Genomic DNA, 27,042 nt, shown 5'->3' on the forward strand with positions numbered 1-27,042 from the left:
ATAATTGTATATGGAAAAACCAAACAGAGCATGACATTGCATTAGAACAAAGTGTTTAATGCACTTCATCGCAACGGTTTGACACTTAATAAACAAAAATGTGAATTCAACCAGTCAGAGATTACCTTCTTTGGTGTTATTTTCAATGGGTCAGGGATCTCTGCAGATCCGTTAAAAGCGGAAGCTATCTGGAAAATGGATCAACCAACCAATGTGTCAGAAATAAAATGTTTTCTTGGAATGACAGCATATTGCTCCCATTTTATAAAGGAATATGCGACAATAACAGAACCTCTCCAGAGACTGACCAGAAACGAAACACCATGGTCATGGGAACATGAGCAAAAATAAGCATTCGAGAAGCTCAAACAGGATCTCTCAAGTGACACAGTGATGGTGTATTACAACCCAGGGAAGGAAATAGAAGTAGTGACAGACCCTTCACCAGTGGGACTTTCAGCAATTCTTACCCAACAGGGCAAAGTCGTGGCATATGCAAGTCGGGCATTGTCACCAACAGAGTCTAGGTACAGTCAGACGGAAAGAGAGGCGTTAGGTGTTGTATGGGCATGCAAACACTATAACATGTATCTTCGTGGTGCTCCATGCTTCACTGTCATAACAGACCATAAGCCGCTAGAATGCATATGGAAGAAGCACCAGTATATGTTACCTGTGTGAATTCAGTGAATGCCACAGGTATATGTTACCTGTGTGGATCCAGTGAATGACACCAGTATATGTTACCTGTGTGAATTCAGTGAATGCCACCAGTATATGCTACCTCTGCGAATTCAGTGAATGCCACAGGTATATGTTACCTGTGTGAATTCAGTGAATGCCACAGGTATATCTTACCTGTGTGGATCCAGTGAATGCCACCATTATATGATACCTGTGTGGGTCCAGTGAATGCCACAGGTTTATGTTGCCTGTGTGGGTCCAGTGAATATCACCAGTATATGTTACCTGTGTGGATCAATGAATGCCACCAGTATATGTTACCTGTGTGGATCCTGTAAATACCACCAGTATATGTTACCTGTGTGGATCCATTGAATGCCACCAGTATATGTTTCCTGTGTGGATCCTGTAAATACCACCAGTATATGTTACCTGTGTGGATCCAGTGAATGCCACCAGTATATGTTACCTGTGTGGATCCAGTGAATGCCACCAGTATATGTTACCTGTGTGGATCCAGTGAATGCCACCAGTATATGTCACCTGTGTGGATCCAGTGAATGCCACCAGTATATGTTACCTGTGTGGATCCAGTGAATGCCACCAGTATATGTTACCTGTGTGGATCCAGTGAATACCATCAGTATATGTTACCTGTGTGGATCCAGTGAATACCATCAGTATATGTTACCTGTGTGGATCTAGTGAATACCATCAGTATATGTTACCTGTGTGGATCCAGTGAATACCATCAGTATATGTTACCTGTGTGGATCAATGAATACCACAAGTGTATGTCACCTGTGTGGATCCAGTGAATACCATCAGTATATGTTACCTGTGTGGATCAATGAATACCACTAGGGTATGTTACCTGTGTGGATCCAGTGAATACCACCAGTATATGTTACCTGTGTGGATCAATGAATGCCACCAGTATATGTTACCTGTGTAGATCCTGTAAATACCAACAGTATATGTTACCTGTGTGGATCAATGAATGCCACCAGTATATGTTACCTGTGTAGATCCTGTAAATACCAACATACAGTATATGTTACCTGTGTGGATCAATGAATGCCATCAGTATATGTTTCCTGGGTAGATCCTGTAAATACCAACAGTATATGTTACCTGTGTGGATCAATGAATGCCACCAGTATATGTTACCTGTGTAGATCCTGTAAATACCACCAGTATATGTTACCTGTGTGGATCAATGAATGCCACCAGTATATGTTACCTGTGCAGATCCTGTAAATACCACCAGTATATGTTACCTGTGTATATCCTGTAAATACCACCAGTATATGTTACCTGTATGGATCCAGTGAAGGCACCAATGTATGTTACCTGTGTGGATCAATGAATGCCACCAGTATATGTTACCTGTGTAGATCCTGTAAATACCACCAGTATATGTTACCTGTGTGGATCCAGTGAATACCACCAGTATATGTTACCTGTGTGAATCAATGAATGCCACCAGTATATGTTTCCTGTGTAGATCCTGTAAATACCACCAGTATATGTTACCTGTGTAGATCCTGTAAATACCAACAGTATATGTTACCTGTGTGGATCCTGTAAATACCAACAGTATATGTTACCTGTGTGGATCCTGTAAATACCAACAGTATATGTTACCTGTGTAGATCCTGTAAATACCAACAGAATATGTTACCTGTGTAGATCCTGTAAATACCAACAGTATATGTTACCTGTGTGGATCAATGAATGCCACCAGTATATGTTACCTGTGTGGATCCTGTAAATACCAACAGTATATGTTACCTGTGTGGATCAATGAATGCCACCAGTATATGTTACCTGTGTAGATCCTGTAAATACCAACAGTATATGTTACCTGTGTGGATCCAGTGAATGCCACCAGTATATGTTACCTGTGTGGATCCAGTGAATACCATCAGTATATGTCACCTGTGTGGATCCAGTGAAGGCACCAATGTATGTTACCTGTATGGATCCAGTGAATGCAACCAGTATATGTTACCTGTGTGGATCCAGTGAATGCCACCAGTATATGTTATCTGTGTGGATCCAGTGAATGCAACCAGTATATGTTACCTGTGTGGATCCAGTGAATGCCACCAGTATATGTTACCTGTATGGATCCAGGGAATGCAACCAGTATATGTTACCTGTGTGGATCTAGTGAATGCAACCAGTATATGTTACCTGTGTGGATCCAGTGAATGCCACCAGTATATGTTACCTGTGTGGATCCAGTGAATGCCACCAGCGTATGTCACCTGTGTGGATCTAGTGAAGGCACCAGTGTATGTCACCTGTGTGGATCCAGTGAATGCAACCAGTATATGTCACCTGTGTGGATCCAGTGAATGCCACCAGTGTATGTTACCTGTGTGGATCCAGTAAATGCCACCAGTATATGTTACCTGTTTAGATCCAGTGAATACCACCAGAGTATGCTACCTGTGTGGATCCAGTGAATGCCACCAGTATATGTTACCTGTGTGGATCCAGTGAATGCGACCAGAGTATGCTACCTGTGTGGATCCAGTGAATGCCACCAGTATATGTAACCTGTGTTGATCCAGTGAATACCAACAGAGTATGCTACCTGTGTTGATCCAGTGAATGCCACCAGTATATGCTACCTGTGTAGGTCCAGTGAATGCCACCAGTGTATGTTACCTGTTTGGATCCAGTGAATACCACCAGTATATGTTACCTGTGTGGGTCCAGTGAATGCCACCAGTATATGTTACCTGTGTGGATCCAGTGAATGCAACCAGTGTATGTTACCTGTGTGGGTCCAGTGAATGCCAACGGTATATGTTACCTGTGTGGATCCTGTGAATGCAACCAGTATATGTTACCTGTGTGGATCCAGTAAATCAACCAGTGTATGTTACCTGTGTGGGTCCAGTGAATGCCAACGGTATATGTTACCTGTGTGGATCCTGTGAATGCAACCAGTATATGTTACCTGTGTGGATCCAGTGAATGCAACCAGTGTATGTTACCTGTGTGGATCCAGTGAATGCCACCAGTATATGTCACCTGTGTGGATCCAGTGAATGCCACCAGTATATGTTACCTGTGTGGATCCAGTGAATACCACAAGTACGAGGGGGAGTCAATAAGTTCGTGAACGAGCGTTTTAAAAAAACAAATGCGCGTTTGCGTGCAATGAAATTTAATATACACAATAACAAATATGTTTTCAAAACATGTACAAAAAATAAATGTGAATACAATAACAATTACTAATATAAATAAAAAATACAAAATACCCATCTGCAATACCGCGGCGCACTTCGGAACAATGTCATGACGTTGACGTTATGGGCGTTACTGTTTCTCAAAATACTCTCCACTCTCTTGGACACATTTCTGATGGCGGACGACCCATTTCCGGTACACCTCTGTAAACCATGTCTCGGACAGGGACGCGAACGATGACTTAACTGCGCTGCGGAGCTCTGCCAGACATTCGAAACGTCTCCCGCGAAGATCTGCCTTCAGTCTTGGAAAAATCGCGAAGTCCATAGGGGCGAGGTCAGGTGAGTACGGCGAATGATTGAGACGCTCAAATCCTCAAAAGTCAATCGTCATCAGTGTTTCCTGTGCACGGTGGGCCGGGGCGTTATCTTGGTGAAAGATGAGATTCTCGATCTCAACATCCGGGCGCTTCTTCTGGATGTTGAGATCGAGATCACGGCGCAGAACCTGTGAACATATTAAAATAAAATTAGGGAATTAATCATAAAAGAAACAAACATGAAACACTTTATTATTTTTGTAAATAAGCATTTATTTAAAATATAATATTTAAATCCAACTAATAAAACAATATTTTTAGACTTTTAATACTGTTTACCTTCTGATAATAACCCGCGTTGACGGTCTTGTCAGTGGGGATGGCATGTGACAGGAGTATGCCCCGGTGATCCATGAAGACGAGGAACATCACTTTTTTTGCTGACTTGATGACCTTTGCTTTCTTTGGTGGCGGTGAAGTGGGTCGTTTCCATACCATTGACTCAGCTTTTGTTTCAGGGTCATAGAAGTGTAGCCATGTTTCATCGCACGTGACGATTTTATTTAAGAAATGGTCGCCTTCTCTGGCGTGACGTGCCAGAAAGCACTGTGACGTTTCCACGCGCATATTTTAAATTTTCTGACAAAAGTCGCGGCACCCATCGTGCTGAGACTTTCCTCATTCCCAGATCTTTTGTAATTATTTTATGCATTGTGCCATGCGATAAATCAAACATATCTGCAAGTTCGTCGATGCTTCTTCGTCTGTCGGTAGAAAGCTTGGATGCAACAGCTAGCTTCAATGAGTCACTGGTTACCGGTCTTCATGCTCGTTTGTCATCGTTGATGTCCTCTCTCCCATTTGAAAATCTCCCGTGCCACTTGTAAACTAAACTTCGCTTACATGATTGTCCGGTGTTTCCCTGGTTCATGAACTTGAGCGTGTCGGTGGGCGTCATTCCGACTCTAACGCAATGCTTAATGACAGCCCGCTTCTCAACGTTATCCATTGACGTCATTTACTTGAAGATAATCCTAGTGTGGGTATTTTAAAAGGTCAGCGCACCGTTGTTGTTTATGGTATGACGTCAAAACTTCGTATATGCATGATCGACACGTCAAAGTGAAGTCAGTAAAAGTCTAGCCTGAATCACACGCTCTTTTCCCGCAAAAATGACGTACTTTATATAACATTGTTATGTTAGATACAGCGCCATTTCAAAGTGCGCCGCGTTGTTGACAGTGTATAATAATAAATCAATATAAAATATTTAAAATATGAAATAAGTTAGTAATTAATTTCCATATTTATTAAATCACATGTGAAATATGATGTTAAAAACAATTCACGAAAAAAAAGATGTACAATAAGCGACAAAAAGGGGTCGTTCACGAACTTATTGGCTCCCCCTCGTATATATTACCTGTGTGGATCCAGTGAATGCCACCAGTGTATGTTACCTGCGTGGATCCAGTGAATGCAACCAGTATATGTTACCTGTGTGGATCCAGTGAATGCCACCAGTATATGTTACCTGTGTGGATCCAGTGAATGCCACCAGTGTATGTTACTTGTGTCGATCCAGTGAATGCAACCAGTATATGTTACCTGTTTGGATCCAGTGAATACCACTGGTTTATGTTACCTGTGTGGATCCAGTGAATGCCACCCGTATATGTTACCTGTGTGGATCCAGTAAATGCAACTTTGTCTATGTCGTTGTGAGCAGCAAGAGCACTGCCCATCTGGCCACTTCCTGTGATCACGTTAAACACGCCTGGGGGTAGCCCGGCCTCGGAACATATCTCAGCCATGAGGAGGGCAGAGAGGCGGGTGTAGGTGGCAGGTTTGAGAATGATGGTGTTTCCCATGGCCAAGGCAGCACACACCTTCCATGTCATCAACATCAGTGGGAAGTTCCATGGCACTATGGCTCCAACCACACCTACAAATGTTTGAATGAACATTATTTGGTCGACAGCCTAATTATACAAAGTTATAAGACATTTTGTAGTTGTTGGTGGTAAAATAACCATTGCTTTATTGTCCAATACAGGCTTTCCTTGATATGCTTTGCTCTATTCTGCATTATAATCAGACCTCTCCAAGTTGTCCATACTATTCAAGACATCTCAAATAAGAGGAGTGTCTCAAAATAGCATAGACAAATGACATTTCTGAATTGTTAACTATGCTATACAGTTTGAACAGGATATTCAATGTCTATTTATAAATCTTTCAGTTTTAAAGTTGAACAAGAGCTGTCACGGTATGTGACGAACACCCCTAATGTGACCTTGACCTATGAATAATGCCAACTAAACCAGACAGATATATATGGTCAAGACAAGAACCTAATACAGTAAAAACCCTATATGCGACCACCCTGTTTTCACCACCAACCCGCTGAGACTGATTTTATTAAGACCCTATCTTTTTCCTTTATAATTCAATGGTCGTAAACCCTGAAAAAAACCAATACCCAGTTAAACATGTACATGTACGAGGGATGATTGCAAAGTTCGTGTAAATGTACTGTAATTTGTGTTCTAATAAATAAATTAGGGATGCAAACGAATATTCGAATATTCGAATATTCGATCGAACGTTTAATATTCGAATGTCAAAATCGGTATTCGAATATTCGATGTTTTTTTGTTTAATTAAAAAACCTTTTCCATACAACTGTGTTGTTGTATATATTCGCTTGCATTGTTTTTACAACGATTGGTCCCTAATGCCAGAGGTGTGAACGTGATGACACTATACACGCGTCACATAAGGAACACATCGTCGGGGACAGTAAACAGTACCCGTAATTTTACGACATCTGGCTATTAGACAAATGACATCAAACAAGTTTCAATTATTTTCGGTAAATTTAATGACCATGTCAATCAATGATATACGGAAACAGCTATCAAAGTGGTGTCATGGCTGCCAATTTAACTGTGCAATAATCGCCGTAATTATATGAATGACATGTACTGGTTTCGTGCTCTAAACTGTTTTCCATGTTTCAACATAACGTACGCTCATGCTATAGAATGTAACTGTAGAGAATAGCATTTTAGGACATTGTTGTACAATAGATGAGTCGATATGCAGGGTTATTTTTGTTTTATTATTGAACTAATTCCTGAGTAGGTCCGGTGTTTCTATAGTCATGCTTAGTAGAAATCAATCCCAGAACGAGGCTGCGCGTCCTACAGAACGACCATCTGTTGGTGCATCACGATATTCAACCGAAAATTTACAATCATGGCCTAGTTTACAAATACAAATGCTGTTATATTGAAATTAATTAGGATTTTTGTTTGTTAGGAATATTTTGCTTTTTTATGGATTTATTTTCTGTAAATAGGGAATTGCAGGGGCTAATTTGGGGGAAAATCAGCGTCCGTCGCGTGTACCAACTATGACAAAAGCCCCGGCTATATCTGTAGCGAATACATATAGTATTTTACTGCATTTTTGTGATCATCGAATATTCGAATATTCGATCGAAAGAATTACCGAATATTCGAATATCAATTTTGCCATTCGTTTGCATCCCTAAAATAAATATACCACAATAATGTTTAATGAATTACAATATTCCATGATAAATATTATACGAATCCATTAAAAAGTTTGATAGTTACATCAATTTCCACACATTCACTATGCATGACTTGACACACGTCTTTCATGTTCAATGAACGGCACACTTTTTCCACATAGTCACCATGCAAAGATACACATTCCTGATGTCTCGAAATCTACTTGATAAATGTCTCCTGGTACCAGTCTGTGTCAGTGTCAAGTTGTGAAACTTTTTGACGGGCTGCCAATGTCAAATCCTAATCTCGAGAAAGGTCCTGAAATCCGTGGGGGCTAAATCAGGAATGTATGGGGGTTGTTCTAAGACTTCAAATCCCAGTAAAGTAATTAATAGTAGAGTTGGCCCGATGTGCAGGATAACACGATCCAGGTCTAAAGCCCGTCGTTTCCTGTTTAGAGCATTCACGAGATCCCTTTTCAATACATGAAAATCAACGTGTTTCAGTTAGCAATGCTGGATGTGATTTTTTAATGCAAGCATTAATATTATAAACTTAATAAATGGCTATATTTCTATATATGAACATTTTAATTTTATATAATTTTAGTTTTATTGTTATATTTATCAGTTACATCCGTTGGTTGCACAGATATTTACTGTTGAGTAATAGTCAGTATTCACCATTCTTCTTTCTTTGAATCTGTGCTGAAGAGTCATCCCGTAGAGATCCATGGAGAAGATGAACATCTCTTTTCCGCAGCTTCTTTGCACCCGAGCTTTTCGGTATTCTTGGTGTTTTCCACACCCAAGATTGGGCCTTTGTCTCTGGATCATAGTGATGAAGCCAAGTTTCGTCTTTGGTTAACTATCAAGAAATTTGTCATCTTCTGCTGCATACCGATCCAAGAATGCAGCTGAACACCTTGCACGCATCTGCGACAGCCACTTCTGGACCCAGCGTGCACCGACTTTCGACATACCTAACTCTTTCGTAAGAATCATAATTATGCACAGTTGAAGGAGACATGTCTTCAATCGATTTTCTGCCATTCTTAAATCGTTTGTGCCATATGTAGACGAATGCCGGGCCAAACTCCTTTAATGTATCGCTCCTTTTTATCATTGAAATCGTTTCAGCTGGTGTTATTCCCATTCCGACACAAAATTTAATAACTAGATCTGTCACAGGAGTGACGAATACCCCCAAATGCCGCCTGGACACAGGAATGGCAAACCATTCCTTTGAAAAGAGGCCATAACTCCAAGGTTACTGCACACTGCATCTTCTTTTATCATGCATGTGTTGTTTGTCCGGAAACCGTTTTTCTATTTTCGTAACAGTGCACAAAAACCTTTACTCCACTGGCCCCATTTTCAATCACAAGCATTGTCTTCACAGAGGCTGCCTATACAGCAAGTTTCATCACAATATCTCATGCCCAATTAAAGTTATGAAGCAGAAACCATTTTTCTATTTTTAGTTACAGTGACCTTGACCTTAGCCCCACCAGCCCCAATATAGAACTTGACCTGTATCTTCTGATGTAACACCTGTGTACCAAAAAATGTTCAAATCTGTCAACCCTTTCATGAGTTATCGTCCGGAAACCATTTTTCTATCTTAAGTAACAGTGACCTTGACCCCGCTAGCCCCAATATCGAACTTGATCTGTATCTTCTGATGTTACACCTGTGTACCAAAAATTGTTCAAATCCGTTTAGCCTTTTATGAGTTATCGTCCGGAAACCGTTTTTTCTATTTTTAGTAACAGTGACCATGATCTTGGCCCCACCAGCCCCAATATCAAACTTGACCTGTATCTTCTGATGTTACATCTGTGTACCAATTTTTTTTTAAATCTGTCTAGCCTTTCATGAGTTATCGTCTGGAAACCATGAAAACTGACCGACCGACAGACCGACCGACCTACCAACAAGCTCACTAACTTGACCTTTATCTTCTGATGTTACACCTGTGTACCAAAATTGTTCAAATCCGTCTAGACTTTCATGAGTTATCTTCCGGAAACCGTTTTTCTTTTTTTAGCAACAGTGACCTTGACCTTGGCCCCACCAGCCCCAATATCAAACTTGACCTGTATCTTCTGACGTTACACCTGTGTACCAAAATTTTTTCAAATCTGTCTAGCCTTTCATGAGTTATCGTCCGAAAACCATGAAAACCGACAGACCGACCGACCGACAGACAGACCGACCGACCGACAAGCTCACTCCTATAATAATAATTTAGTAATTCAACGTCTCGAGTTGACGTCATGACGCAGGTTTGGTTTCCTTGACTTTTCAAATAAACAAGCTGCTATTTTCGGATGTAGTAAACAACGTTGAATTTTACGGAAATGACGTCATGACATTGACGTGCAAGATTTCCAGCGATTTTTGGCGATAAGAACCAGTGTACAAATTGCATTACTTAAGGTGAACGAATGATAACAAGTATACACATTTCGGCGTGAGCCGACTAGGGGCTGTTGCATCGCCAAGGATACCGTTTATTGTTGTTATCGTTAGACGATTATTATTTCGCCTCATATAGATTGATCTTGTGGATAATACAGTTTCAGATGAATTGGCATAAAAACAAAGCAGTCCAAAGGATGGCTATATCCCCGCGGTTGTTTTTTAGTTTGCCATTGTTTTTTAGTTCATTTTGTTTTTCTTGCAACCTGACTGGTACGTTGAATCTGACCAAAATTGTCACATGTAAGTTATAGCGCGGGTACAAGCATGTGTACTCTGACCTATAAATGTCTCTTGTGACCTTGACCTTTGAGGTATGGACCAGAGTCAAAGTCACTGCACATCGTCTCAATGAGGACAACATTTGTACCAAGTAATATGGTAATCCATTCATGCATAAGTAAGTTATAGCCCGGACACGAAATGTTACAGCCAGACGGACAGACGGACGGAAGTTCCAACATATCAACCTTTGTTAGGTACTTTACCATTACTCCCATTATAAAAATATACCCACTAAAGCCCTACTAACCCTAACTAGCCCTACCCAACAAGGGCTACCCAACAAATTTGATCTTTTATAAGTAATGAAGGAATTAGTACCCAATATATACCCATTCGTGTGTGCGTCCGGACGGACAGACAGTCAGACAAACGGACGAAGTGCATTCCTCTAATCACCTCCCCACTCCGTGGCGAGGGATTAATAAAAATGTTATGAACAATTTACACGAACTTCGCGATCACCCCTTGTAAATAGTAGACATCTAATGAATTCCACCACTTGACCATTCACAAACCTAATAAGCACATACTCAGTAATGAGACCAGCCCAAGATGCATCATTTGAACAACCATGGTAGTGGACCACTAAATAAAGCCTTGTTCAAAATAGCAAGGATTTGCATAGTGGTTTCAGACAAAAATGTTTTTAATATTTCCAAATTTAAGGGGGTGGGGGGGAGTCCATCCCTTACAAAAAAAAGAGAACTCTTCCCGGGGCCTCCGCCAACATCGCCGAGGTCGCTTGTGTTGCCACTCTGGTCCCTTGCGAGACGATCTTCGTGGGGGGGGGGGCAGTTATGACCCCAGGGGCATAATTTGAACAAACCTTCACAAGCAATTGTGACTTTACATGTAAACTTGGCTAAAAATAACACTTCTCTCATGTAGATTTGGCTAAAAATAGCATTTTTTTATACTTTCAAAACCCATAATCCAGGTATGCATGGGCAGATCTGGCTGGTTTTCAAAAGGAACCGAGTTCTAAAGGATATCTAAATACTGTACAAGTTTCATCAAGATACAATCAAAACTGAAGACTGTATCGTGTTCACAAGCTAGTGTTTACACAATAGCATTTTTTATACTATCAAGGCCCATAATCTAGGCATGCATGGGCAGATCTGGCTGGTTTTCGAAAGGAACCGAGCTCTAATGGATATCTAGATACTGTACAAGTTTCATCGAGATACAATGAAAACTGAAGACTGTATTGTGTTCACAAGCAATTGTTTACAGACGCGCAGATGGACAAACGCACGTACTACGTACACATTACCATCGCATAACAGCATTAGCAACTGTATCTCCTCTGCCTGATTTAATGAGAAAAAAACAGTAGGCAAAAGAATTTGTAACTGGCTGCTACATCGGAAAGCTCGATATATTTTTAGAGGACGACGATATCTAACATTCACGGAGTGAAATCTATCCAAGTCAGAGAAAAAACGGATAGTCGCCTTGTTGCCAACATTGACATCGATACAAAGGAAAAGCGTGTGTCTGACGCATACTAAAATTCAAACAAGGGTAAGTTTAACTTTTAATAACACCGGTCATTCTTACAGCATTATTGAAACAAAGACTAAATCATCACACAATATGAGTAAATCATGAATGGCCCGAATGGGGAACCCATAAGTGACATTAAATGACAGTTACATGCCAGCTATATAACCTTATATTTTATAGTATGAGCAGATATGGTTTATTGGGGTTATGCATAACAAGTTTCAGTTCTCAGCGACTGAACACTCTCCCTTATAAATAATAGTGTAATAGTTGACAAGTGACAATCTGTAACTTTTGCATTGCTTAAACATTCACAAATTGCTTTGATTCTTGTTCTTACAGAAACTGTGGAACATGTTCACACACTCTGGCTGTTAAAGTAAGCCTGGTGAGGAAAAGTGCCCCTGGTTTGGGGCTCGAACTCACGACCACCGGAACACTAGCATGGCACTCTAACCAACTAAGCTGACCTGGTAGCTGGTGGTTCTAACCCCCCCCCCCCCCCCCCATTAACCTGTTAAGGCTGACAGAGGGTCTCCGTCTGTTTACCGCTGTCACCATTAAAGTATTCTGATTGATGGATATAAGGAAGTCCCGTTGTTATTGTCTTCAACAAGCCTACCGCAATAGGGGACCTAGAATAAGACCAGAGCCCGCCCCCATATGATATTTGCCAGTCCAGGAAATGTCAACCGCAAGAGAAAACCAGGGATGGCAAATTTTACAAATAATCAGTAGGACCTGTTTTAAAGCTTTTTATAACATTTAGTTTTTACTTTGTTGTACAAAACCATAAGACTGAATATAATTTACTAAATTATTAATTTCAAGTTGAATGTTTAAACAATTAAGGTAATGGACTATTTGTCCAGAAAAAAAACAACAACCAGAAACATACAGTTAGTTATTTTCTTGTCAATATTTCATTATTATATACATGTAGAAAGCAAAGATCAAATGCAGTAGCATTTACAGCCAGAATTAAAATATTTAACAATACATTAATTTTAACTGATTTATTTTAATAGTGGCATCTTATATTTATTTCAGGAAAGTGTGGTCCTTTGAAGAGAGTCCTTGAAGTTGTTCAGCATGTTGTGTTGATGGGTTCTTGGAAGAATGTACCTCAATGGCGTAAGCTTCAGTTCTGGAGTATAACACCAGTAGTTGCATATTTATTATCATATTTATTAAATACATTGTTGTTATGCAAACATTACTTAAACTTTGCTATTTCTTTGGTGTTTATGTATGATATTGTAGGTGTACATCTCAATGTTAAAGCTGCATTTTCACAGATTGATCGTTTTGACAACTTACAAAAGATCCAATTGAATTTATCATATTTTGGCTCAAAGAGGTTGCTTTGTGATTTATATATTAGTGCTCAATTTAAAGAATGCCAAAATAAGCTGATACTGAGACAAAAAAGTGTCAAAACAGAAATTTGTGAGAGTGCAACTTTAAGAATACTGGTAATCGGTATGTGCATGTGATCCGGAAGCTGATCATGGGATGAACTATCATTAAAGATTGTAGATTTATGTAAATGGCACCAAATATAAAAATAACATTGAAATCATGTACTTGTTTGACTTGTTCATTATTCGTAATAAGAGTTTAAGTCTTAACAGCATATGTTTGGCAGAATCAAGATCTAATGAACTTAATAATTGATTTAAATGTACAGTGAAATAAACTGATTTATACAGCAAATAATACCTTAACAAATCAGACCGTTCTGTTCTTGTTTTTTTTTGGTGGCTCAGATATCAATCTGATTTTTGGAGGAGCTCTAGCTGGTGTGAGCTGGTCACAAATACAGTAGCTGCTTGAGGGTCAGGGTTTTCTTGATTGGGTTTCCAATTGAAAAAGTGCTGATATGGAAATAAAAAAATCTGTGAAAATGTGTTGAAATGACAGCTACAATAACCGTTGTTTACATAGTATGAGTAAATAAGATTCGGAAGCATGCGACTTTTCGGACAAAAGAAAAGTAATTTTAGTTGTACAATATTTCTTCTTTTTTTTTTACTTCGAAGAGTTTATTAGCATATATATCAACAAAAATACCTTGAATGAAATTGATCGTGTCCATGCTGAACCTGATTTAAAAGGTCATAAGTTGTCGATTTGACATCACAAGGGAAACCATAAATGTACGATGTTTATAGTTTAAAAATAGTACACAAATTTAGGTCACCGATTGAAGCCTGACACCTTTTGTAATAAATACATTTATAACGGATTGATATGTCACCCTTTTAAGCATTTAATTGCGATATTAGTTCAGGAACATACTTTTGTACAGACGTAGAGATGTTTCGCCATTGAATGATCTTTGAAAATTTCCAAGTTCAGCTGTTGGTGGTCTTCCACAGAGTTTGATCCAGCGCTTGATTTTTTCTAAACTACTCACTGGTTTCGGAAACGGAACCAATCTACACCATCTTACAAGTCGGTCTTGATGCCTTGTTTCCAAATTACAAGTGCCATAACAACACCTTTTACCATAATTACTTAGTAAGGCGAGGAAATACCAATGCATGTATATGAGGGACGCTGGTCAGTTTGACGGACAAAATGGCGGATAACAACACGGCTTATCAGCGCTGTATTCTGATTGGCTGATAGGACCGGTCAATCAAATCCTGTCGTAAGGTCAATTCTTCATTTTTAGGAAATTCTCTCACCTTCTGTACTTAAGTGTCATCTACATGTCCAGTATCAATGCGTACACCATAAAGTAACTCGGCAAAGTTGAGGTCCGCCTTCTTTCTCATAATTCTGGTTAGCTTTGTAAACATGAGTTCCAAAGCAGTTCAAAAGAGATCCATGCAGTCTTGCTAGATGATCTGATACTGGCATGAACACAAACTGTTGTCTTACAGGCTGTAACTGGTACAGATCCCCTAGTACAATTATAAAGACTTCTCCAAATAATTTTGTAGAACTCTTAATTTCTGCTATGATGTATTTGCAGAAGTAGATTGCTACCAACCCTAGAGATTTTACAATAAGCAAGTCAAGGTTACCTATTTTTGCACTGAGTGTATTTCTTTTGTCATCTGAGAGTTTTATAAAGCTTTATGATTGACCAGAAATGCAAAGTGGAGAATTGTTCCAGATATATTGTGTGCAACTGTGCCTGTTGGGGCTGTTAGAAGAATATGAATGTCATCTGGGTTCTGACCTTTCACCTGTAATGTTCTCAATGTCATTCTGTATATGGCAGATATCAGGTGTGATTCTCCTGTTCCAGCTCCCCCAGAAATGAACTGAAGAAGTTGATTTGGTTGAACAATATTTTTATGGGATTGTACTTTTTACACCACTAAAATACAGCTTGAAATGTATCTCTTTGTTCGTTATTAAGGTTTCTTATGTGGTTGCAGTACTGATGTTCAGGCCAGAATCCTGGTACTTTCTCGAGGGGGATGAAGAACTGGCTGAGGCAACTGGAATATCTGTCAGTGTATGATCACTTGGATTCAAGATAGCAAACTGTTCATCTTCAATAATATCCTGGTTGTCAGCATTTTCCTGAATAGTAGTTCGAGCAATGTGTAATGATATCTGCTTGATGATCGAGCCCAGCTTTGTTTTTTTATAAATATCTTGCATGTTTTGATCATAGTGCTCTTGGTATGATGGTAATTGTAGCAAGTTTTCTTCAGTCAACCAAGGGAGGAAAAGGAGTTACAGTGAGTAATAATATTTCTAATTTTACTAGTTTTTTAGTTCTGAATGGTGGTGGTATCTCAGAACAGATCTTTAGGAGTTTTTCTTCATTGTTCCAAGGTTGTTCTTTGTTCTGAGACTATTGATTGTGCGAACATTCGTTTTGGTCCATAGGTAACAGCAAAATCTGCTAGGCACATTTCTTGCAGCTGGCCAGGTCTGGCTTCATACTTAATTGATATATTGAAAAAAAAATCATCTTCATCATCCATTGATGCAAAGGATGATATTGGCTTGAGGAGGGTAACTCTGTTCTCTGGCATAGTATTCAAACGTTAAGTGTGACCTTGATCTTAGAGGTAGGGACACGGGTTTTACACCCAACACGTTGCCTTGGTATGTCAAACACATGTGGCAAGCTATTTTAAAATCTGTCCATACATGAGAAAGTTACAGCCCGGACATGGCCACGTATACTCTATGTCCTTATATGCAGCATTCCATAAAATTCAAACACTAAGTATGACCTTGACCTTAGAGGTAGGGACACAGGTCTTGCATGTCACACGTCATCTTGGTATGTCAAACACATTTGGCAAGTTATTTCAAAATCTGTCCATACAAGAGAAAGTTAAAGCCAGGACACAAGAAGAGGTCTGGACACTTGGACGGACGGATGGACAGATTGACTGACGGATGAATAATATTCTGTAATCATTATGCTCCGGCCTTCAGTCGATTTGAAATAGTGATTACAACCCTCATAACTTAAATATATGTATCTTCAAGGCCTCAAACCATAGCATAAATATCAGTCTTATTGCTTATATTTATGATAGGTCACATTAATATGTTGGAGTGATTAAGACAGGAGTAAGATTAAGAGGGTAACTCTGTTCTCTGGCATAGTATTCAAACGTTAAGTGTGACCTTGATCTTAGAGGTAGGGACACGGGTTTTACACCCAACACGTTGCCTTGGTATGTCAAACACATGTGGCAAGCTATTTTAAAATCTGTCCATACATGAGAAAGTTACAGCCCGGACATGGCCACGTATACTCTATGTCCTTATATGCAGCATTCCATAAAATTCAAACACTAAGTATGACCTTGACCTTAGAGGTAGGGACACAGGTCTTGCATGTCACACGTCATCTTGGTATGTCAAACCACATTTGGCAAGTTATTTCAAAATCTGTCCATACAAGAGAAAGTTAAGGCCAGGACACAAGAAGAGGTCTGGACACTTGGACGGACGGATGGACAGATTGACTGACGGATGAATAATATTCTGTAATCATTATGCTCCGGCCTTCAGTCGATTTGAAATAGTGATTACAACCCTCATAACTTAAATATATGTATCTTCAAGGCCTCAAACCGTAGCATAAATATCAGTCTTATTGCTTATATTTATGATAGGTCACATTAATATGTTGGAGTGATTAAGACATACTAATTCATAATACTGGTGGAATATTGCAGTCAACATTTGCATTCAAGTGAAGTTGTTCATACCAACAGACTGCCAGCCTTTCATCTCTGTGTCCATGAGCTGTGCCCAGCCAGCGTGATGATACCAGTGTCGTACAGTGACGGGAATGTCAGCATCTCGAGTCTCCCTGATGGGCTTGCCATTGTCCATTGCCTCAACCACTGACACCAGACGCTGGTGCTTCTGGATGTGACGGGCAACACTGTAAAATCACTACTAGTAATAACACTTAATCTAATTTTAGAAATTATCAAAATCTATTCATCACTGTTAGGGACTAATCTATTCATCACTGTTAGGGACTAATTTGATTAGACTACGCAATGCACTTAATGAAAATAGTGGTTATGAGCTTTAAATAATTATTTAAAAGCAGCATCAATCTTTTCTTAATGGGTCAACCAAAATAGATTTCATAATTCAACAATAAATTGGAAATTGACAACCAAAAACAAATATCGAAACAGAAATAATCAATGAGTGTTTCCATACCCATAATTGGTATTGTTATCGCAAAACTCAATAATCCTACCTGTATATGTATCTATCTATGACATGGGGCTGGGTCTGTGCCAACCTGTACATGTATCAATCTTTGACATGGGACTGGGTCTGTGCCTATCTGTACATGTATTGGGCTATGACATAGGGTGGTCTGGTCCAACATGTACATGTATCTGGCTATGACATGGGACTGGGTCTGTGCCAACCTGTACATGTATTGGGCTATGACATGGGACTGGGTCTGTGCCTACCTGTACATGTATCTATCTATGACATGGGACTGGGTCTGTGCCAACCTGTAAATGTATCTATGACATGGGACTGGGTCTGTGCCTACCTGTACATGTATCTGGCTATGACATGGGACTGGGTCTGTGCCAACCTGTACATGTATCTATCTATGACATAGGCCTACCTGTACATGTATCTGGTTATGACATGGGACTGGGTCTGTGACAACCTGTACATGTATCTAGCTATGACATGGGACTGGGTCTGTGCCTACCTGTACATGTATCTGGTTATGACATGGGACTGGGTCTGTGCCTACCTGTACATGTATCTGGCTATGACATGGGACTGGGTCTGTGCCAACCTGTACATGTTTCTGGCTATGACATGGGACTGGGTCTGTGCCTACCTGTACATGTATCTGGTTATGACATGGGACTGGGTCAGTGACAACCTGTACATGTATCTATGACATGGTACTGGGTCTGTGCCTACCTGTACATGTATCTATCTATGACATGGGGCTGGGTCTGTGCCAACCTGTACATGTATTGGGCTATGACATGGGGCTGGGTCTGTGCCAACCTGTACATGTATTGGGCTTTGACATGGGACTGGGTCTGTGCCTACCTGTACATGTATCTGGCTATGACATGGGACTGGGTCTGTGTCAACCTGTACATGTATTTGGCTATGACATAGGCTGGGTCTGTGCCTACCTGTACATGTATCTATCTATTACATGGGACTGGGTCTGTGCCTACCTGTACATGTATCTATGACATGGGACTGGGTCTGTGCCTACCTGTACATGTATCTATGACATGGGACTGGGTCTGTGCCAACCTGTACATGTATCTATGACATGGGACTGGGTCTGTGCCAACCTGTACATGTATCTATGACATGGGACTGGGTCTGTGCCTAACTGTACATGTATCTATGACATGGGGCTGGGTTTGTGCCAACCTGTACATGTATCTATGACATGGGACTGGGTCTGTGCCAACCTGTACATGTATCTATGACATGGGGCTGGGTTTGTGCCAACCTGTACATGTATCTATGACATGGGACTGGGTCTGTGGGTACCTGTACATGTATCTATGACATGGGACTGGGTCTGTGGGTACCTGTACATGTATCTATGACATGGGACTGGGTCTGTGCCTAACTGTACATGTATCTATGACATGGGGCTGGGTTTGTGCCAACCTGTACATGTATCTATGACATGGGACTGGGTCTGTGCCAACCTGTACATGTATCTATGACATGGGACTGGGTCTGTGGGTACCTGTACATGTATCTATGACATGGGGCTGGGTCTGTGCCTACCTGTACATGTATCTATGACATGGGACTGGGTCTGTGCCTACCTGTACATGTATCTGGCTATGACATGGGACTGGGTCTGTGCCAACCTGTACATGTATCTATGACATGGGACTGGGTCTGTGCCTACCTGTACATGTATTGGGCTATGACATGGGACTGGGTCTGTGCCTACCTTTACATGTATCTGGTTATGACATGGGACTAGGGTCTGTGCCAACCTGTACATGTATCTATCTTTGACATGGGGCTGGGTCTGTGCCAACCTGTACATGTATCTATGACATGGGACTGGGTCTGTGCCTACCTTAACATGTATCTGGTTATGACATGGGGCTGGGTCTGTGCCAACCTGTACATGTATCTGGCTATGATATGGGAATGGGTCTGTGCCTACCTGTACATGTATTTGGCTATGACATGGGACTGGGTCTGTGCCTACCTGTACATGTATCTGGCTATGACATGGGACTGGGTCTGTGCCAACCTGTACATGTATTGGGCTATGACATGGGACTGGGTCTGTGCCTACCTGTACATGTATTGGGCTATGACATGGGGCTGGGTCTGTGCCAACCTGTACATGTATTTGGCTATGACATGGGACTGGGTCTGTGCCTATCTGTACATGTATTGGGCTATGACATAGGGTGGTCTGTGCCAACCTGTACATGTATCTGGCTATGACATGGGGCTGGGTCTGTGCCAACCTGTACATGTATCTGGCTATGATATGGGACTGGGTCTGTGCCAACCTGTACATGTATTGGGCTATGACATGGGACTGGGTATGTGCCTACCTGTACATGTATTGGGCTATGACATGGGACTGGGTCTGTGCCAACCTGTACATGTATTGGGCTATGACATGGGACTAGGTCTGTGCCAACCTGTACATGTATCTGGCTATGACATGGGACTGGGTCTGTGCCAACCTGTACATGCATCTGGCTATGACATGGGACTGGGTCTGTGCCAACCTGTACATGTATCTGGCTATGACATGAGACAAGGTCTGTGCCAACCTGTACATGTATTGGGCTATGACATGGGACTGGGTCTGTGCCAACCTGTACATGTATTGGGCTATGACATGGGACTGGGTCTGTGCCTACCTGTACATGTATCTGGCTATGACATGGGACTGGGTCTGTGCCTACCTGTACATGTATTGGGCTATGACATGGGACTGGGTCTGTGCCTACCTGTACATGTATCTGGCTATGTCATGAAACTGGGTCTGTGCCTACCTGTACATATATTGGGCTATGACATGGGACAGAGTCTGTGCCAACCTGTACATGTATTGGGCTATGACATGTGGTGGGATCAGTGCCTACCTGTACATGTATCTGGCTATGACATGGGACTGGGTCTGTGCCAACCTGTACATGTATTGGGCTATGACATGGGACTGGGTCTGTGCCAACCTGTACATGTATCTGGCTATGACATGGGACTGGGTCTGTGCCTACCTGTACATGTATCTGGCTATGACATGGGACTGGGTCTGTGCCAACCTGTACATGTATTGGGCTATGACATGGGACTGGGTCTGTGCCAACCTGTACACGTATCTGGCTATGACATGGGAATGGGTCTGTGCCAACCTGTACATGTATTGGGCTATGACATGGGACTGGGTCTGTGCCAACCTGTACACGTATTGGGCTATGACATGGGGCTGGATCAGTGCCTACCTGTACATGTATCTGGCTATGACATGGGACTGGGTCTGTGCCAACCTGTACATGTATTGGGCTATGACATGGGACGGGATCAGTGCCTACCTGTACATGTATCTGGCTATAACATGGGACTGGGTCTGTGCCAACCTGTACATGTATCTGGCTATGACATGGGACTGGGTCTGTGCCAACCTGTACATGTATCTGGCTATGACATGGGACTGGGTCTGTGCCAACCTGTACATGTATCTGGCTATAACATTGGACTGGGTCTGTGCCAACCTGTACATGTATTGGGCTATGACATGGGACTGGGTCTGTGCATACCTGTACATGTATTGGGCTATGACATGGGACTAGGTCTGTGTCTACCTGTACATGTATCTGGCTATGACATAGGGTGGTGTGTGCCTACCTGTACATGTATCAGGCTATGATATGGGGCTGGGTCTGTGCCAACCTGTACATGTATCCAACAATGACATAGGGTGGTCTGTGCCAACCTGTTCATGTATCTATGACATGGGGGCTTGGTATGTGCCAACCTGTACATGTATCCGGCTATGATATCGGGTGCTCTGTGCAAACCTGTACATGTATCTGGCTATGACATAAGGTGGTCTGTGCCTACCTGTACATGTATCTCGCTATGACATAGAGTGCTCTGTGCCAACCTGTACATGTATCTGGCTATACCATAGGGTGGTCTGTGCCAACCTGTACATGTATCTGGCAATGACAAAGAGTGCTTTGTGCCAACCTGTACATGTATCTGGCTATGACATAGGGTGGTCTGTGCCAACCTGTATATGTATCTATCTATTACATGGGGCTGGGTCTGTGCCAACCTGTACATGTATTGGGCTATGACATGGGGCTGGGTCTGTGCCAACCTGTACATGTATCTGGCTATGATATGGGACTGGGTCTGTGCCAACCTGTACATGTATCTGGCTATGACATGGGACTGGGTCTGTGCCATCCTGTACATGTATCTGGCTATGACATGGGACTGGGTCTGTGCCAACCTGTATCTGTATCCATCTATTACATGGGGCTGGGTCTGTGCCAACCTGTACATGTATTGGGCTATGACATGGGGCTGGGTCTGTGCCAACCTGTACATGTATCTGGCTATGACATGGGACTGGGTCTGTGCCAACCTGTACATGTATTGGGCTATGACATGGGACTGGGTCTGTGCCAACCTGTACATGTATTGGGCTATGACATGGGACTGGGTCTGTGCCAACCTGTACATGTATCTGGCTATGACATGGGACTGGGTCTGTGCCAACCTGTACATGTATCTGGCTATGACATGGGACTGGGTCTGTGCCAACCTGTACATGTATCTGGCTATGACATGGGACTGGGTCTGTGCCAACCTGTACATGTATCTATGACATAGGAATGTCTGTGCCAACCTGTACATGTATCTGGCTATGACATGGGACTGGGTCTGTGCCTACCTGTACATGTATCTGGTTATGACATGGGACTGGGTCTGTGCCAACCTGTACATGTATTGGGCTATGACATGGGACTGGGTCTGTGCCAACCTGTACATGTATCTGGCTATGACATTGGACTGGGTCTGTACCTACCTTTACATTTATCTGGTTATGACATGGGACTGGGTCTGTGCCTACCTGTACATGTATTGGGCTATGACATGGGACTGGGTCTGTGCCTACCTGTACATATATCTGGCTATGACATGGGACTGGGTCTGTGCCAACCTGTACATGTATTGGGCTATGACATGGGACTGGGTCTGTGCCTACCTGTACATGACTCTGGCTATGACATGGGACTAGGTCTGTGCCTACCTGTACATATATCTGGCTATGACATGGGACTAGGTCTGTGCCTACCTGTACATGTATCTGGCTATGACATGGGGCTGGGTCTGTGCCAACCTGTACATGTATCTGGCTATGATATGGGACTAGGCCTGTGCCTACCTGTACATAAATCTGGCTATGACATGGGACTAGGCCTGTGCCTACCTGTACATGTATCTATCTATGACATGGGGCTGGGTCTGTGCCAACCTGTACATGTATCTGGCTATGATATGGGACTATGTCTGTGCCTATCTGTACATGTATCTGGCCATAATATGGGACTAGGCCTGTGCCTACCTGTACATATATCTGGCTATGACATGGGACTAGGTCTGTGCCTACCTTTACATGTATCTGGTTATGACATGGGACTAGGGTCTGTGCCTACCTGTACATATATCTGGCTATGACATTGGACTGGGTCTGTGCCTACCTGTACATGTATCTGGCTATGACATGGGACTGGGTCTGTGCCTATCTGTACATATATCTGGCTATGACATGGGGCGGGGTCTGTGCCAACCTGTACATGTATCTGGCTATGACATGGGACTGGGTCTGTGCCTACCTGTACATGTATCTGGCTATGACAAGGGGGCGGGGTCTGTGCCTACCTGTACATGTATCTGGCTATGACATGGGACTGGGTCTGTGCCTATCTGTACATGTTTGTGGCTATGACAAGGGGGCGGGGTCTGTGCCTACCTGTACATGTATCTGGCTATGACATTGGACTGGGTCTGTGCCTACCTGTACATGTTTGTGGCTATGACACGGGACTGGGTCTGTGCAAACTTGTACATGTATCTGGATTTGACAAGGGGCTGGGTCTGTGCCTACCTTTACATGTATCTGGCTATGACAAGGGGGCGGGGTCTGTGCCTACCTGTACATGTATCTGGCTATGACATGGGACTGGGTCTGTGCCTACCTGTACATGTATCTGGCTATGGCACGGGGCAGGGTCTGTGCCTACCTGTACATGAATCTGGCTATGACATGGGGGCGGGGTCTGTGCCTACCTGTACATATATCAGGCGATGACATGCGACTGGGTCTGTGCAAACCTTGTACATGTATTTGGCTATGATATGGGACGGGGTCTGTGATTACCTGTACATGTTGATGGCTATGACATGGGACTGGGTCTGTGCGGACATGTACATGTGTCTGCCTATGACATAGGTTGGGTGTCTGTGCCTACCTGTACATGTATCTTGCCCTGACATGGGGCGGGGTCTTGCTCCAGGTCTGGTAAGCCTTTCTGGATGATTTGACAGCCAGGTCAACATCATCCTGGGTACCTTGGAGGGTTGTTGCCAGGTTTTGACCTACACAACATAGTAAAGGGAATTATGGGCATGCTTATGAGTAACATATTTACAATAAATGTTTTAAACTTTACTTTGTGTATACTGATCAATAAAAGGCCTACAAAAGCCAAGAAAGATTGTACACAAGAGGGCCATGATGGCCCTAAATCGCTCACCTGAGTAAAAGAGTTTAACCTTTGTTATCAATATAGCATGTTTCTCAAAGAATATTGAAGAGCTATCAAAGTATGTGACAAATGCCCCCGAATGTGACATTGACCTATGAACAAGTACATAAAAAGTTGATCTTGCCTTTATGTGTCAAATACATATGGCAAGTTATACACATGTTGCCTGGATAATCACTGACAGGACTTGTCACAGTTACCTGAAAAAGCACCAACCAAGGATCATTCCTATGAAGTTTCATCAAAATTGTCCAAGCGGTTTAGGAGAAGAAGATGATTATAACCTATTGTTGACATTTTCCTTTAGATTGCCATGGCAACCAGAGTTCTGCATGGAATTCATTTCTTTACACAATTTTGAAAAAGCACCAACCAAGAATCATTCCTATGAAGTTTCATAAAAATTGTCCAAGCTGTTTAGGAAAAGAAGATGATTATAACCTATTGTTGACATTTTTCTTAAGGTTACCATGGCAAGCAGAGTTTTGCATGGTATTGAATTAATTTCTTTACACAATTTTGAAAAAGCACCAACCAAGGATCATTCCTATGAAGTTTCATTAAAATTGTTCATGCGGTTTAGGAAAAGAAGATGATTATAACCTATTGTTGACATTTTCCTTTAGGTTGCCATGGCAACCAGAGTTCTGCATGGAATTCATTTCTTTGAACAATTTTGAAAAAGCACCAACTCAGAATCATTTCTATGAAGTTTCATCAAAATTGTCCAAGCGGTTTTAGAGAAGAAGATGATTATATCCAATTGTTGACGCCGGACGACGAACGATGGACGACAGACGCCGGACATAGACCGATTACAAAAGCTCACCTTAAGCACTTTGTGCTAAGGTGAGTTAATAATATGAAAGAACAATCTTTTGTGCATTATTCAGCTTAAAATTAAAAAAAGACTTTGACTAAAAAGTCAAAGACGTCTTAACAATATAATCATGGCAAAGTAACATACATCATACAGTTCCTTTTTTGCACATGAAGCACAACATGCTATGATAATGATGTTATTACATGTTTTCCAATTTGTCATTTTGTTGATGCCAAAAAAGCAGGAAGGTTCTATGATAACTTAATATTTAACATTAAACAAATATATATATCTTGTATCACTTTTACGAAAACAAGTAAAAATTCTTGTGCAGTATACACTTCAACATAACTTCATCAGTTACTATCTCTCATTTCATTTATAAAAGAAAGCTTGATTCTCAGAAAGTTTGGTTCAGATTTGTTTATTATTTTTTAAGCCTACCAATATTTATTTTGTTTAGTGCATTTATTTACAAAGTTTGATAGAATTATATGCCTCAATATATGTTTCATCACTAAAACAATACATACAACCCAATTTTAAATCTAAGCCTTCTATTATTAATACAATCATTAAAACACCAAAAGGTCAATGAATGTAGTCTATTGTCCTTAGCAGTATTTTAAACAGAATACCTTAATTTATCAAATCATCAAATATTATGAAACGTCAAAAATTTAACAACTTATTAAGAAAGTCTACAGTTTTTTTTAATATCTGTCATAACTATACATAGACAAAAGTGAAAAATATACTTCTTAATGGCAAATACAATGTACTTTGACACTAACATTTCAGGTTTTACAATTATATGCATGTGCCTTCACATCATTTACCCTAGGCTTGTTGTTTGTCAAACTGATTCACATTTAGTTTGTTCAGGATCAAGCTAAGCTCACTATTTAAGTTTTGCAAATAGCACTATTGCTTGCAAATTTCATTCATATATTGCTATTTGTATTGATTTTTGTTCTGTCAAAAATTAATGCCAGTTTATGTTCATAAACAAGAGGGACATGATGGCCCTAAATCGCTCACCTGAGTAAAAGAGTTTAACCTTTGTTATCAATATAGCTTGTTTCTCAAAGAATATTGAAGAAGAGCTGTCACAGTAAGCGACAAACGCCCCTGAATAAGACATTGACCTATGAACAAGTACATAAAAAGTTGATCTTGCCTTTATGTGTCAAATACATATTGCAAGTTATTTTAAATTTCCTCTGAGCATAGTTGGTTGGTATAACCAACTTGACAGCAAACACTCTTATGTCCTCATATTCAGCATTCCATTGTGAATAAACACTTAGTGTATCTTTCACCTTAGAGGTAGGGACAAGGGTCTTGCACATGACACATTGTCTTGGTATGTCGAAAACATATGGCAAGTCATTTTAAAATCTGTCCATATAAGAGAAAGTCACAGCGCGGACACGACAGCCTATATTTTCCGGCAACCAGAGTTCTGCATGGAATTCATTTCTTTGAACAATTTTGAAAAAGCACCAACCAAGGATCATTCCTATGAAGTTTCATCAAAATTGTTAAAGCAGTTTAGGAGAAGAAGATGATAGTAACCAATTGTTGACGAAGGACGCTGAACGTTGGACGACAGACGCCGGACATAGACCGATCACAAAAGCTCACTTTGAGCACTTTGTGCTCAGGTGAGCTAAAAATTGTATTTATAGTGGGAAGACTTTTTATAGTTGTTGTTTTAAAAAAAGATTACTTGGGTTGGCCGCTTTTATAAGGTAGGGTTGGGTTCACCCGAAACAAACATATTTTTGTTAGGCCTTAACTATGTTTTGGTTTATAAAATCAAGTTTAAAGAAGGAAATTTAGCTAAATATTATAGTTAAACGTGTTACGAGCAAAACATTTCAAGAACTATTTTTTA

The 27,042-nt window shown here is 41.1% G+C and overlaps 1 protein-coding gene across 1 annotated transcript in view; it reads right to left on the reverse strand.

Moving 5' to 3' along the window:
• LOC128238844 (aldehyde dehydrogenase family 16 member A1-like) overlaps window positions 1-27,042 on the reverse strand; it is a 114,764-nt gene that overhangs the window by 50,087 nt on the left and 37,635 nt on the right. Inside the window, exons 3-5 of the mRNA XM_052955128.1 lie at window positions 24,023-24,149; window positions 17,234-17,412; window positions 5,896-6,158 (exon numbers count right to left, since the gene is read on the reverse strand). Coding sequence (XP_052811088.1) covers window positions 5,896-6,158; window positions 17,234-17,412; window positions 24,023-24,149 — 569 coding nt within the window. The remainder of the gene's footprint in view (window positions 1-5,895; window positions 6,159-17,233; window positions 17,413-24,022; window positions 24,150-27,042) is intronic.

Source organism: Mya arenaria, chromosome 6 (assembly GCF_026914265.1).
Source record: "Mya arenaria isolate MELC-2E11 chromosome 6, ASM2691426v1".
NCBI classification, from domain to species: Eukaryota; Metazoa; Mollusca; class Bivalvia; order Myida; family Myidae; genus Mya; species Mya arenaria.